General features: G+C 40.8%; 1 protein-coding gene across 1 annotated transcript in view; it reads left to right on the forward strand.

Moving 5' to 3' along the window:
• Nucleotides 1-13,911, forward strand: part of prkg2 (protein kinase cGMP-dependent 2) — a 108,191-nt gene extending 94,280 nt beyond the window's left edge. The window contains exons 17-19 of the mRNA XM_067990614.1: nt 1,050-1,112; nt 6,393-6,459; nt 13,708-13,911. Of these exons, the coding sequence (XP_067846715.1) occupies nt 1,050-1,112; nt 6,393-6,459; nt 13,708-13,803 (226 nt within the window). The 3' untranslated portion in view covers nt 13,804-13,911. The remainder of the gene's footprint in view (nt 1-1,049; nt 1,113-6,392; nt 6,460-13,707) is intronic.
• The last annotated feature ends 728 nt before the right edge of the window (nt 13,912-14,639 follow it).

Consider the following 14,639-nt stretch of genomic DNA (forward strand, 5'->3'; position numbering starts at 1 on the left):
ATTTGCAGGTCTATGGGGAAAGAATAGGGGATTGGGAGTAATTGGATAGCTCTTTCAATGAGCCAGCACAGGCACAATGGGCTGAATGACCTCCTTCTGTGCTGTACGATTCTTTGATTCTGTATCACATGAGAAAAAAATGCCGATGTTAATTAAATCATGCCTATGTTCACTTCAATGGAAACAGATTATGGACTCTAAGGACATGTCTATTATTCCATGGTACAGTGGATTTATTCAAAATTTAACTCATTGTTATTTCCCAGCTAGAGTTATAAGTAGTGCTGGCCTTGCCTCAGTTATGTTCATCATATTTTAAGACAATGAAGTCCCTTAATCACTCATTGGGTAAATACACCTCCCAGTACTTTTGGATTAGGGGCTAACTCAGTGATACATGCAAATCAGAGGGCCGATTTTAACTCCCGGCTCGGGGTTGTGCGAAGGGATGGTGGTAAGGCGGGCGTCAAAATGTCAGGCCTTCTGCAGTGAGAGGCCAGGGAGATTTTAACTCCAGGGCCTCATCTGTACCCTGCCCGTCAATCTCCCGCTCGAACCCGGTGGGAAGTGCTAGCTGGCTGGCAGGCAGGAGTGGAATTTTGGGCGGCAGGAGGTTACCGCTGGGGACCTGAAGGAACCGTCCTCAGATAAGTGGTTGTGAGGGGGTCAAGAGGGTAGCACGGTCAGGGGGAGGGCAGGGAAGCTTAGAGCAGGGGAGGCCCAAGGTTTCTTTATGGGGCTGGAGGAGCACTCCTGCTGTTCCTGGCTCACAAGGAAACAAAAAAAATAATCTAATTTAACTTTGTGGGCCTCTTCTGGCCTCAGCTCCTCTTGCTGCCAAGTTGGCTTGCCGGGGAAGCCACAGCAACTTTCATGCCCTGACCTTGGATTAAAATTGGCTGACATCACCAGAGCCCGATCTGCATATTTAAAGAAGGACTCCACTGTTTTGGGGGGGGGGGGGCGCGGGGGGCAGGGGAGAGGAATTAAAGTGAGAAAATTGGAAAAAAGATTGGATATTTATTTTTCTGTGATATTCTTTACTGCAGACAAAATCCAACCGAACGTCTGGGAAATCTGAAAAATGGAATAACTGACATAAAGAAGCACAGGTAACTTTTATCCATTAATGCTTTCCAAGCTTTTAGGGGCATTGGGCATGATCTTAACATTGAAAAACGGGTGGGTTGGGGGCATTCAAAATCGCAACCATTTCTGACACGCTCCCAACCCGCCCATTTCCAGTTTTCACTGAGGCTGCCGGCCTCCATTTTTGCAGAATTTGCAATTTCAACCCCTGGGGGCTGGGATTCCTGGGCCTTCACCTTCACGCCACGTGAAAGGAGGCGAGAAGGTCCAAAACTACAGGTAAGTGCCTTTCTGGCACAGCTTGTGGGCCCAGAGGAGCAGGAGTGCTTCCCCCAGGCCCAACAAGCCTACCTGCAGCAACCCCCCAACGATCTCCAACATCCCCCCACCCAACGATCATGGACCCCCTTCCCCCCGATCCACGACTCCCCACCCAACAATTGCGGACCCCTGATCCTGACAGCACCCCCCCGGTCCCCGGTGACTGACCTCCGATCCCCCCCCATGCCCACCGGTGCCCTCGTGTCCACCCATTCCCCCGTGCCCCCCATGGCCCGCCATCCATACAATCAAAGACTTACCTGAAGACTTACCTGAAGATGCCCTCTCCCTGGCTGCTCTTCCGTCCGACTGAGACCAGCCTGTCAAACAGGCCAGTCAGTCAGATGGCAAACTGACCAAAAAATAATAAAAAGACGTCCTTATGTCAAAACCAGTACTTCCAGGTTTCCCGTCCGCTGTTTGACCCCCCCAGCCCCCTTCCCGGCTCGGGGTCAAAATCATGCCCATTCTCTCTGCAAATTGACAGTTTTGCTGATCAACTCAGAAAAGTACTATTAAAAAGAGCAGTGCCCAGGTCCAAGATGGTATAAATGAAACAGTGCACATACTTTGAAATTAGCACCGCTCCTTGCACCAAAAACCAAGAATCCATTTCTAGTGAAGATAAATCTCTGAACTTATATAGTATTTACAGCACAGAAACAGGCCATTCAGCCCAACTGGTTTATGCTCTACACGAGCCTCCTCCCATCCTACGTCATCTAACCTTATCAGCATATCCTTCTACCCCTTTCTCCCTTGTGTACCTATCTAGCTTCTTCTTAAATGCACCTACGCTATTCACCTCAACTACTCCATGTGATAGCAAGTTGCACATTCTAACCACTCTCTGGGAAAGTCGTTTTTCCTGAATTCCTATAAATTCTTATATTTCTGTCCTAGTTTTGGACTCCCCCACAAAAGGAAACATGTTCTCTACTTCTATCCTATCAAACCCCTCCATAATTTTAAAGACCTCTATCAGGTCACCCCTTAGCTTTCTCTTTTCTAGAGAACAGAGCCCCCGCCTGGTGTCTTTCTAAAACTAAACTGAAAGATTATTATTTGAGCAGGAATAGTAACTGCAGCTTATGGATATCATGTGTACGACGTCACTGGAAGTGGTCATCTACTTTCGTTTTGGACAGCTAGCTTTTTATGTTTTCTGTTGAAAGTTAAGCACTTAAATAAATAGGTGATGCTCAGATGTCCCTTCCGGCATTGTCTCCCTTAGTTAATCTTACCTTTTCCATTTTTATACAATAAATCAATTATAACAAAGGTACATAATTTGTGGAAATCATTTCTACAGTCCCTCTCATTGTCATATTTACTTTTTCTCATTAATTTTCTCTTAAGGATGGAGGATATTAAAACACAGGCAATAGATTCATAAGGAGAAGTAATCCAATAAAACAGTACAAGGTAGAGATTGTACAGTGGGAGTGAGAATGAAGAATAATCCTACTGGTAACTAATGCAGCTAGTTACTTCAAGAGGAAAAATTGCTTGTTTCTTCAGCCAGCAGAGGTATTGATTTTGACAGCCTCGATAGGCTAGTTCCATTCATTTTGTACCCAATGTGGTAATCAATACTTTTGTAATGGAGTGGTCTCTGCTGTTAATACAAAATTAAGTTGATAGAGAGATAAATAATTACAGCAAAAATTAGATGAAAGAATAAAAGTTTATTTGAACAATAAAGAAGTATAGAATGTATTTTGTACTGATACGCTTCCCTTTTTGGATTACCTCAAGCTGCGAGGAGTGATAACTAAATTAGGTGGGATACAGCAGTGATGTTATTGCTGTGACATTGGTTCAATATCTTTGTGATTTATGTCAGTGTTGGACCATAAACATGAAAAGCTCTATGTTGTGCTTAGCTGTCAACCACCCTCCTTCGGGGTTTTTCACTTGTGTATGCAGACTGCTTGTCAGCATGCTGCAATGAAAAGGATTTTTTTCTAGAAAACACAATGCCGTTTAGAAAATTGTTCCATCGATCATTGCATTCACAAATGTTTCTTCATCATTTCCTGCCATTTTATGTAGGAATAAGTAAGAGGAGTACACAAGAACAATTAAATAATTACTGAGTATCTTAAGAAAACTGTAACAAGTTCAAAAAGGAAACAAGTTATGTGCTTCCCAATGTGATAAACTGAATTATTTTCATGGTTTCTATTGCATCTGTGAATGTTACCGTAATAAGAAAAGAAAATTTAATTGCTGGCAACAGCCATGATCCCTCGTGACCCAAGACCAGGTGACATTATCACTATAAAAATGGTTGTAAAGTAAGTGACTGAACGTCACTCAACTTAAAACACCACACAAAATTTATACTAATCAGAGGCATGTTTAGGTAAAATCCTTTCCCTCAAGAATTTTTACATATTTATTCCATCAATGTATTTTGCTTCAATTTGCATTTGAATGTTATTTCTTGCAGCAAATGGTTTTTACCACTAATCAAAAATAAAGCTCTGGAATACTTAGCCCTTGAGGGCCACAAATGAGATAATATTTAACTCACTATTTTTTGTTAAATCTCAGTCGGAACATATGTCACTTTGATCTGCCAATTGCCAAGTCAAAAATTGCATCATTGTTTGACTTAGTTTCAAAAGACAGGTTTTAGCCAGTCAAGAATCAAGTTGTATTTACATGGGCCCAAGTCAACCGGGAATAATAGGATAGCTAAGGCAATGGAAACCAGATCTTATTTAAACTTCAGAAAAAAATGCAGAAATAAAGAGTTGAACTAATTTTAGAAGAATATGAAATAAGTGAGTTGAGGAAATTTGAGCAAACGATTTTACCATTTCATTTTTATTTCAAATATTTAGAAGTTTTTTAGTAATATATTAATGTACCAGTAAGAAAGCTACATGTAACATCTCATGGTATTGTTATTGTAATATAAGTCAATTTTTCAGCATCACGATACATGGCCCCACATTGTAAAAAATGACCTGCCAAAAGAACACAATTTTCTGGAGTCTCTGGAAACTCTAAGGATTAATTCCTGCATTCTTGGGCTAGAATCAACTGTAATATTTCTCAGGGTTGTATCAATGCTGCATTCATTTTTTTTTTCAATATACCTAGCGCAACCTCCAGTACATAGAAGTCATTGTGAAACACAGTTAGCAAATGGCATTTGAAGGGACAAGTTACTGGTCCTCCCCAAACTAGTCCACCTCGGCGCAGACATGGGCAAGCTTCTGAATGTCTTCCTATCTGTAGTCTAATGTAAGGAGATGCACAACACCCGGTTATAGCCCAACAGCTTTATTTGAAATCACGAGCTTTCGGAGCTTTGCTCCTTCGTCAAGTGAAGTGAAGAGATGCATATAGGCACTGTCTATATGCATCTGTTCACTTCACCTGACGAAGGAGCAAAGCTCCGAAAGCTCGTGATTTCAAATAAAGCTGTTGGACTATAACCGGGTGTTGTGTGTCTCCTTACATTTGTCCGCCCCAGTCCATCACCGACATCTCCACATCATATCTGTAGTCTGACAGTGATAGTCTTAGGTGATATCATGTGGGCTCCTTCCCTCACCCAGTCAATATGGAAAATAGCCCAGTACAAAAAAAATGTAATTACTTAGGCTGAACCAGGAGAAATTTTCCTAAAGCTGGTAACCACTTTTGGCTGACTGCCAACAGTTGGCTGCAACATCAACAACTTTGCCACAGAGCCCAGGCAGCACACAAAAGGCCCGCATCCATGACTCAACTGTGGAAATTCACAAAGTTGCTGTGATTGTCGTGTTTTGGGATTTTCATTCTTTTTTTCCTCCATAGAAAAGATTTTGTGATGGAGTTATGTTTTAAGTATTGTGATTTCAAACAAATTTAAATTCATACAAGTTTAACAAAAAAGGCCACAGGCATTGAACATGTCTATTAAAGCCAGACAAACCAGTTTGTGGAATGTAATGACTCGCAGTCTATTTCAAATTGATACAGTGAGGGTCTGCTGTCTCATCCCAGGTTTATTAGCCAGAGTGACCAGGGACATTAAACAATTCATTATCTCTTCTCAGTTGGCCAACAAATGTTCACACCCATTGTGGTGAGGATAATACATATTCTGGGATAGTCAGACTGTTAACAAGAGACTCTAAGCTGCAATCTTTGGCCTGGAACGGAAAGTTAAATTGCAGGAGGTCAGTGTTTGCAGTTGGAAGTTGTCTGTAAAGAAAGGTAATGCCGAAAACAAGTACACCAACTCCCAAAAGGCTCAGAGCATGTGGTTATTATTGAGTGAGATTAAATGGAATTTACTTTTACTGTTACTCTGTATGTTCACTTGCTGACTGTAAAATAAAGCAGCTTAACAATTCATATCTGGCCTTGTCTCATTAAAGCATTTATGTCCACCTTCGGAAAAGTGCTTGTTGAGAGCATGTGCGAAAGACACAATATCCAGTTCAGATAATAAGGAGATCATATTGTTACACCCTCTAATTATAGATTATTACATAATTAGGTATTGGTTAGTACAGGCACTTTCCTGAACATAAGATGTTTGGACCGCTTACAGGAGTGATCAGCGTATCTAAGGCAGACTTATAATAGTGACACTGTCATAAAGATTAAACATATACTGTGCAACTGATAGGCACAGCAGTCAAAGCAATGGCCACGCACCAGAACCAGCCTCCTAGGTTATATGTAGCCTATGATTGATAGCTCTCCATTATACATGGAACCATATACATTGTATAAAATAACAATATACAAATGGATGGCAATTTGATATACCTGAGAACAATTGTAATAATAATAATGAGCCATATATAGGCACTATTGCCCATTCTTATACACCACATACTCAGAAAATGACCCCTCCTTGAACTTTAGTTCCTGTTTTTTTATACCCCAAACTTTCATTTGTGAGCTAAAATTGTGTAGTCCTATTAAGTAAAGGATGCATTTAAATAATACTTAATTTTCCTCAACTACAGATGGTTCAGTGGTTTTAACTGGGAAGGATTGAAAGCCAGAACATTATCATCACCATTAAAAAGAGAGGTATTTGTGCTTGTTATTATTTTACTTCTGATGTAAGAATGTAATAATTTTGCAGTTTATTGTGCTCTGTTATACTGTTTCCTTCAAAATAAATGGTGCTCAATTGGGAGCTTCTAGCTCAATACAGAACTAGATTTCTACCTATTCATAATCAATTATGTTTTTTTTCTATACCCCATAACATATTGGTAATAATAAAGAAGAATTATCCTACTGTTGTTAACGATAGTTAACCCCTGTGATGGGATGAGCTGTCTAATCTGGCCACAGTTTAGGTAGATAATACAAAAATGGTACGCTGGGGTTAGTTTTCTAATTCCATTGACATCATTGAACAAAAAAATTGCTGGCAGTAGCAGAAATTCCTCGCTACCAAACCACAAATGAAAAATTGCCAACACTATCTTTTAATGAAATTGGCATTCTCATTCAGAGAAGCTGTAATGGTGACTTGCGTAGGATATTGGAGAACTCGCAGTGATGTATAAGAGGGTAATCTGTTGGGTTCAGGGTAACTGTGTGTTGCTGGAACACAGCAGAGAGAGATTTACTCTTCATCCAGCTGCAACATACCACCCAAGAGAGTATCTGATACCGACAATTGCAGATCGATTTTAACCTTTGGGTGGCCAATCAGCATAGCGCAATGGTCACCTGTCAGTTTCTGCCTTGAAATGACTCTGGCCTCATTTCCATGCCACTTGTGAGCTGCATGCCTCGAACAAACAATCCACTGCAGCTTGCCGGTTCTAGACCAGCACAATATCAGGTGGCTCGGACGCTATGTCATGCCGCAGGCAGGTCTTTGGGGGGAGAGCGAACATGGATGGGGAGGCCAAACATCAGCTTTAACAGGGCAGTAAGTCAACTGACCCCATTTTGAGGTCGTTATTGCCCCATTAAAGCCAATTTGGCCAAGTTAAAATCGACCCCTTGGTAGCCAAAGTAGAAAAGATCTCATTCTCAACACTAACATCCCCCATTTTGATGTACACAAAAATTCAGACTTTCCAAAACAAACATATATACACTTAAATTTACAGAAAACAAATTAAAAGTTTAATTGTACAATGATTTTTTAATGATGTATACCTGTCTGAAAAATACTGTTCAATGAAGGGAATACTTTGGAAATTGAAATTATTGTACTGTAATAAAAGATTTACAAGAATGATACCAGAACTGAGAGCTTGTAACTATCAGGAAAGACTGAACAAGCTGGGACTAAAAGAGAAGGCTGAGGGGTGACCTAATAGTATCATTGTATCATATTAGGTACAGCACTGGAGGAAGCCATTCTGCCCATCGTGCCTGTGCCGGCCCTTTGGAAGAGCAGTCCAATTAGTCCCATTTCCCTGCTCTTTCCTCATAGCCCTATAATTTTTTTCCCTTCAAGTATTTAACTAATTCCCTTTTGAAAGTTACTAGTCCCTTTCAGGCAGTGCATTCCAGATCATCACAACTCACTGTGCAAAAAAATGTTTCCTCATGTCACCTCTGGCTCTTTTGCCGATCACCTTAAATCTGTGTCCTCCGGTTACCGACCCATCTGCCACTAGAAACAGTTTCTCCTTATTTACTCTATCAAAACCGTTCATGACTTTGAATACCTCTATCAAATCTCCCCTTAACTATCTCTGTTCTAAGGAGAACAACCCCAGCTTCTCCAATCTCTCCATATAACTGAAGTCCCTCCTCTCTGGCACCATTCTAATAAATCTCTTCTGCACCCTCTCTAAGGCTTTGACATCCTTCCTAAAGTGTTGTGCCCAGAATTGAACACAATACTCCAGCTGAAATAACTTCCTTGCTTTTGTACTCTATACCTCTATTAATAAAGCCCAGGATCCCATATGCTTTTTTAAAGGTCTTTTTAACTTGTCCTGCCACCAAAGATTAGTGTATGTGCACTCTCAGGTCTCTCTGTTCCTGCACCCCCTTTAAAATTGCACCATTTAGTTTATATTGCCTCTCCTCATTCTTCCTACCAAAATGTATCACTTCACACTTCTCTGCGTTAAATTTCATCTGTCAATGTCCCCCTGAAGTCTGTTACTATCCCCCACATAGTTTACTTCCGAGTTTCATATGCAAACTTTGAATTATACCCTCTATACCCAAGTCCGGGTCATTAATCTATATCAGAAAGAGCAGTGGTCCTAATACTGACCCCTGGGGAACACCACTGTATACTTCCCTCCAGTTTGAAAAACAACTGTTCGCCACTACTCTCTGCTTTCTGTCCCTTAGCCAATTTTGTATCCATGCTGCCACTGTTCCTTTAATCCCATGACGTTAATTTTGCTAACAAGTCTATTATATGGTACCTTATCAAATGCCTTTTGAAAGTCCATATACACAACATCAACCGCACTACCCTCATCAACCCTCTCCGTTACTTCATCAAAGAACTCAATCAAGTTAGTCAAACATGATTTTCCTTTAACAAATCCGTGCTGACTTCCATTTATTAGCCTATACTTTTCCAAGTGCGAATTGATTTTGTCCTGGATTATTGTCTAAAAGTTTCCCCACCACCAATGTTAGGCTGACTGGCCTGTAATTGCCGGGTTTATCCCTCTCCCTTTTTTTGAACAGGGGTGTAACATTTGCAATCCTCCAGCACCACCCCCATATCTAGGAAGGATTGAAAGATTGTGGTCAGACCCTCCGTAATTTCCATCCTTACTTCCCTCAGTAACCTAGGATGCTTCCTACCTGGACCGAGTGACTTTTCTACTTTGAGTACTGCCAACCTTTTAAGTACCCCCCTCTATCTATTTTTATCTTATCCAATATTGCTACTACCTCCTCCTTTACTGCTCCAATGGCAGCATCCTCTTCTCGTGCAGACCGATGCGAAGTATTCATTTAGTGCCTCAGCCATGCCCTCAGCCTCTACAAGAAGATCTTTTTTGTCCCTAATCAGTCCCTCCCTGCCTTTGACTATCCTTTTACTATTTATATATTTTTAAAAAGACTTTTGGGTTCCCTTTTATGTTAACCACCAATCTATTCTCATATTCTCCCTTTGCCCCTCTTATTCCCTTTTTTAGATCTCATCTGTACCTTCTGTATTCAGCCTGGTTGTCTACGATATTACGAACCTTACATTCGTCATAAGCCTCCTTTTTCTGTTTCATTTTAATCTCTATATCTTTAGTCATCTAGGGAGCTCTAGCTTTGGATGCCCTTCCTTTCTCCCTGATTATGTATGTGTCCACTCTGTTCCTGAACCAACTCCTCCTTGAAGGCCTCCCATTGTTCAATAACTGTTTTGCCTATCAATTTTTGATTCCAATCCACCTGGGCAAGATCCTTTTTTAACTCAGTGAAATTTGTCCTCCTCCAGTTAAGCATTTTCACATTTTATTGATCCTTGTCCTTTTCCATAACTATTCGAACCCTAATGATATTATGATTACTGTTCCCCAAATGCTCCCCCATTGAAACATGCTCCACCTGTCCCACTTCATTCCCCAGAACTAGATCCAGCACTGTTTCCTTCCTGGTTGGGTTAGAAACACACTGTTCCAGAAAATTCTCTTGAACATATTTCAGGAATTCCTCCCCCTCTTTGCCCTTTAAGCTGTACTGTCCCAGTCTATATTGGGATAATTGAGGTCCCCCATTACCACTACTCTATAGTTCTTGCATCATTCTGTAATTTGCCTGCAGATTAGCTCCTCTATCTCCTTCCCACTATTGGCGGCCTATGGTATATACCCAGTAGTGTAATAGCTACTCTGTTGTTCCTTAATTCTAACCAAATAGATTCTGTCTTTGACCCCTCAACCACATCATCCCATTCCAATGCTATAATAGTTTCTTAGATCAATACTGCCACCCTCCCCCTCCTTTCATTCCTGAATACCCTGTAGCCAGGAATATTAAATACCCAATCCTCCCCTTCTTTGAGCCAGGTCTCTGTTATTGCCACTATATCATAGTTCCATGTGGCGACTTGTGCACATGGGACTATGATATACGCACATGCACTCTAAACTGATCTTAGATTGCTTCACATTTGCCCCTTGTCTGATCCCTCCTATTTCTGACCTATTCTTTACTCTAGTGCTATTTGTCCCTGCACATCTTGTTTCTCCTCTCTAATGTTTCATCCTGGTGCTCATCCCTCTGCCAAATTAGATAAAACCCTCCCCCACAGCACTAGTTAACCTCCCCGCGAGGACATTGGTCCCAGCTCTGCTGAGGTGCAACCTGTCCACCTTGAACAGATCCCTCCTGCTCCAGAACTGGTCCCAAAGCCCCAGGAATACGAAGCCCTCCCTCCTGCACCATTCCACCAGCCATGCATTAACCTGTCTTATCCTACTATTCCTATACCCACTAGCTCATGGCACTGGGGTTAATCCAGAGATTACTACCTTTGAGATCCTGCTTTCTAACTTCCTCCCTAGCTCCTGAAACTCTGACTGCAGGATCTCCACCCTTTTCCTTCTTATGTTATTGGTTCCCACATGGACCATGACTTCTGGCTGTTCGCCTTCCCCCCTTAAAATGTTCTGCACCCTCTCAGTGATGTCCTTTACCAGAGGGGCAACACACCATGGGGAACTCTTGGCGGCAGTTGCAGAAACACCTATCTATCCCCCTAGATACCTGTCTATCCCCCTAAACTCATATCTAATGGAGGTCTTTAAAATTATGAAGGATAGACGTAGAGAAGATATTTCCACTTATAGGAACATGGCAACAGGAGTGGGCTATTTAGGCCCTCGAGCCTGTTCCACCATTCATGGTTGATCTGGGACCTAATTCCATATACCCGCCATAGCCCCATATCCCTTAATACCTTTAGTTAACAAAAATCTATCAATCTCAGATTTAAAATTAACAATTGAGCTAGTATCAACTGCCGTTTGCTGAAGAGTTCCAAACTTCTATCACCCTTTATGTGTAGAAGTGTTTCCTAACTTCACTCCTGAAAGTCCTGGCTCTAATTTTTAGGCTATGTCCCCTAGTCCTAGACTCCCAAACCAGCAGAAATAGGGTAGATAGAAAGAAACTATCAGTTCCCCTTAATATCATGAAAACTTCGATCAAATCACCCCTTAATCTTCTAAATTCCAGTTAATCTTCCAAACCCCAGTTTGTGTAATCTCATCATTTATCCCTTGGCGTCCAGATATCATTCTAATAAATCTATGCTGCATTCCTTCCAAGGCCAATATATCCTTCCTAAGGTACGATGCCCAGAACTGATCATAGTACTCCAGGTGTGGTCTAACCAGGGCTTTGTATAGCTGTAACATAACTTCTACCCCCTTGTATTCTAATCCTCTAGATATAAAGGCCAGCATTCCATTAGCCTTTTTGTTTATTTTCTGTGCCTGTCCATGATATTTTAATGATCTATGTACATGGACCCCTAAGTCTCTTTGGACCTCCACTGTTTTGTGCTTTGCACCATTTAGAAAGTACTCTGATCTATCCCTTTTAGGTCCAAAGTGGATGACCTCACACTTGCCTACATTGAAATCCATTTGCCACAGTTTTGCCCATTCACTTAATCTATTAATATCTCTCTGTAATTTTATGCTTCCATCTACACAGCTTACAATGCTGCCTATCTTTGTATCGTCGGCAAACTTGGATATATGGTTCTCTATCCCGTCATCAAAGTCGTTAATAAATACAGTGAATAGTTGAGGCCCCAACACAGATCCCTGTGGGCCACCACTCGTCACATCCTGCCAATTTGAGTACCTGCCCATTTTCCCTACTCTGTCTCCTGCCACTCAGCCAATTTCTTAACCAGGTAAATAATTCGCCTTCAATTCCATGAGCTTCAACTTTAGCTAACAGTCTCTTATGAGAGACTTTATCGAATGCCTTCTGGAAGTCAATATAACAACATTCCCCTGTCCACTACTTTAGCCATCTCTTCAAAAAATTCAATCAGGTTTGTCAGGCACGACCTACCCTTTACAAATCCATGCCGGCTCTCTCTGATCAGCTGAAAATTTTCAAGGTGTTCAGTCACTCTATCCTTAATTAAAGACTCTACTCATTTCTTGACAACTGATGTTAGGTTAACTGGTCTATAATTCTCTGGTTTCCCCCTCTCACCTTTTTTAAATAGCAGAGTGGCATGTGCAATTTTCCAAACTAAAGGAATGGTTCCTGAATCAAGAGAACTTTGGAAGATTATAGTTAGGGCATCTGCAATATTCTCACCTACTTCCTTTAAAATCCTGTGATGGAAACCATCTGGTCCTGAGGATTTATCACTCTTTAGTGCTGTTATTTCCTTCATTACTGTTAATTTGCTTACGTTAATTATGATGAGTCCCTGGTCTCTGATTCAAAATTAGTTTCCTTGAGGCATCTGGCATGTTATCCTCTTCTTCTACAGTAAATACTAACATAAAATAATGATTTAACATGTTTGCTATTTCCTTATTTTCATTTACAATATCACCATTATCAGTTTTTAAGGGGCCCACATTGCTCTTGACCACCCTCTTTTTCCTAATATAATTGTAATTTTTTTTGTGTTGATTTCAATATCCCTTGCAAATTTCTTTTCATACTCCCTTTCTGTAGTTCATGTGGGGAAGTCCAAAACTAGGGGTCATAAATATAAGATAGACACTAATAAATCTAATAAGGAATTTAGGAGAAACTTGTTTACCCAGAGAGTGGCTAGAAATTGGAACTTGCTACCACATGGAGTAGTTGAGGCAAATAGCAGAATAGCATAGATGCATTTAAGGGGAAGCTAGATAAGCACATGCAGGGGAAAGGAATAGAAGGTGATGAAGTGTATGAGGAGTCTCGTGTGGAGCATAAACACCGGCACCGACCTATTGAGCCTGTTTCCGTGCTGTAAATATGTAATAGTTAAATGAATTAAGCAACAGACCAACATATTTGGTAAAGGCAGAAGCACTGCGATTGTTGAAGTTGCAGTTCGATGGGGTGATGGGAGAGTTTAGGTAACAGAGGGAAGAGTTCTGAAGGGCCAAGTGGGCAACCCTAACTTTTCTCATGAGTCATTGATGAGAACCGTTCATAACCAACGTAATAATTTAACAAAAGCAAAATACTGCAGATGTTGGAAATCTGAAATAAAAACAGAAAATGCTGGAAATGCTCAGCAGGTTAGACAGCAAGTGTGGAGAAAGAAACATTTCAAGTTGATGACCTTTCATCAGAACTAATAATTTAAAGGCCTGTATTTTTGGAGAAAAAAGCTGAATAACATTTTTTCTTTTTTCTAAGCTTAAAGGTCCTACAGATTATAGATATTTTGACACCTATCCTCCTGATAAGGATGTTCCCCCAGATGAACTATCAGGCTGGGACAAGGATTTCTAGATCAATGACAAGTCATCTACAGAGTGAGGAAAAGAAGAATTGCAGCTATTTTTATTAAATGTTCAAAAAGCAATCTGATCTATCTTGTGATTAGGTTCTCCGTGTACACCACCAGCACAACACAGTTTAAAATTGATTGTTTGGGTACATGGTTGCCCACTGAATTCTGTAGTCAAATAAAGCCCAGCACTCTAATCTTTATTTGAAAGCTAAATTTCAGTTTATGCCGCACCAAGTTGCGAGAATAGTTGATGGGAATTATGTTCCTGTGAGAAGTGGACAATTTCCTGTTATATGAATACTATAACATGTGGCTTTGTCATCAATCGGTCAGTGTGAGCATCTACTGAATAAAGTAAACACTGAAGGAGAAAGGAAATAACTTCGAAAAGCTTAAAATTTAATAACATTTTATTTTAGTATTATCTTATCTGAAAACAAGTTTTCTATTTAAATGGCTGCTGAAGCCCTTTAAGTCAACATGCTCCTTGTTCAGGCTGTGAAGAAGTGTTTGCAGTGTGTGGATAGGAGCTCAGGTGGAAAATCCAGAATAGCCAGAGGAAACAGCTGTGTAGGTGCAGTCAGCAGTAGCACTTGCACTGTTTCCTCCTGATTGACACATTCAGAAATTGCCAAACGATCACCTCTTCAATCAGGCAGCAGTTCAGCCTTTGTATCAAGACTGCTCAGGTTTCCTCTGCATGGTGCTGATTTCACCTTCAGGGTATGTCTGCGGTGAGCTGTGTGCAATCTTCTTCCTTCCTGGTTTGTCTGTAGATATAATTTCCCAACACTATCCACATATTCTTCAATGATTTACTCTTAAGCTTCTACCA

Source organism: Heptranchias perlo, chromosome 1 (genome assembly GCF_035084215.1).
Source record: "Heptranchias perlo isolate sHepPer1 chromosome 1, sHepPer1.hap1, whole genome shotgun sequence".
In the NCBI taxonomy this organism is placed as follows: Eukaryota; Metazoa; Chordata; class Chondrichthyes; order Hexanchiformes; family Hexanchidae; genus Heptranchias; species Heptranchias perlo.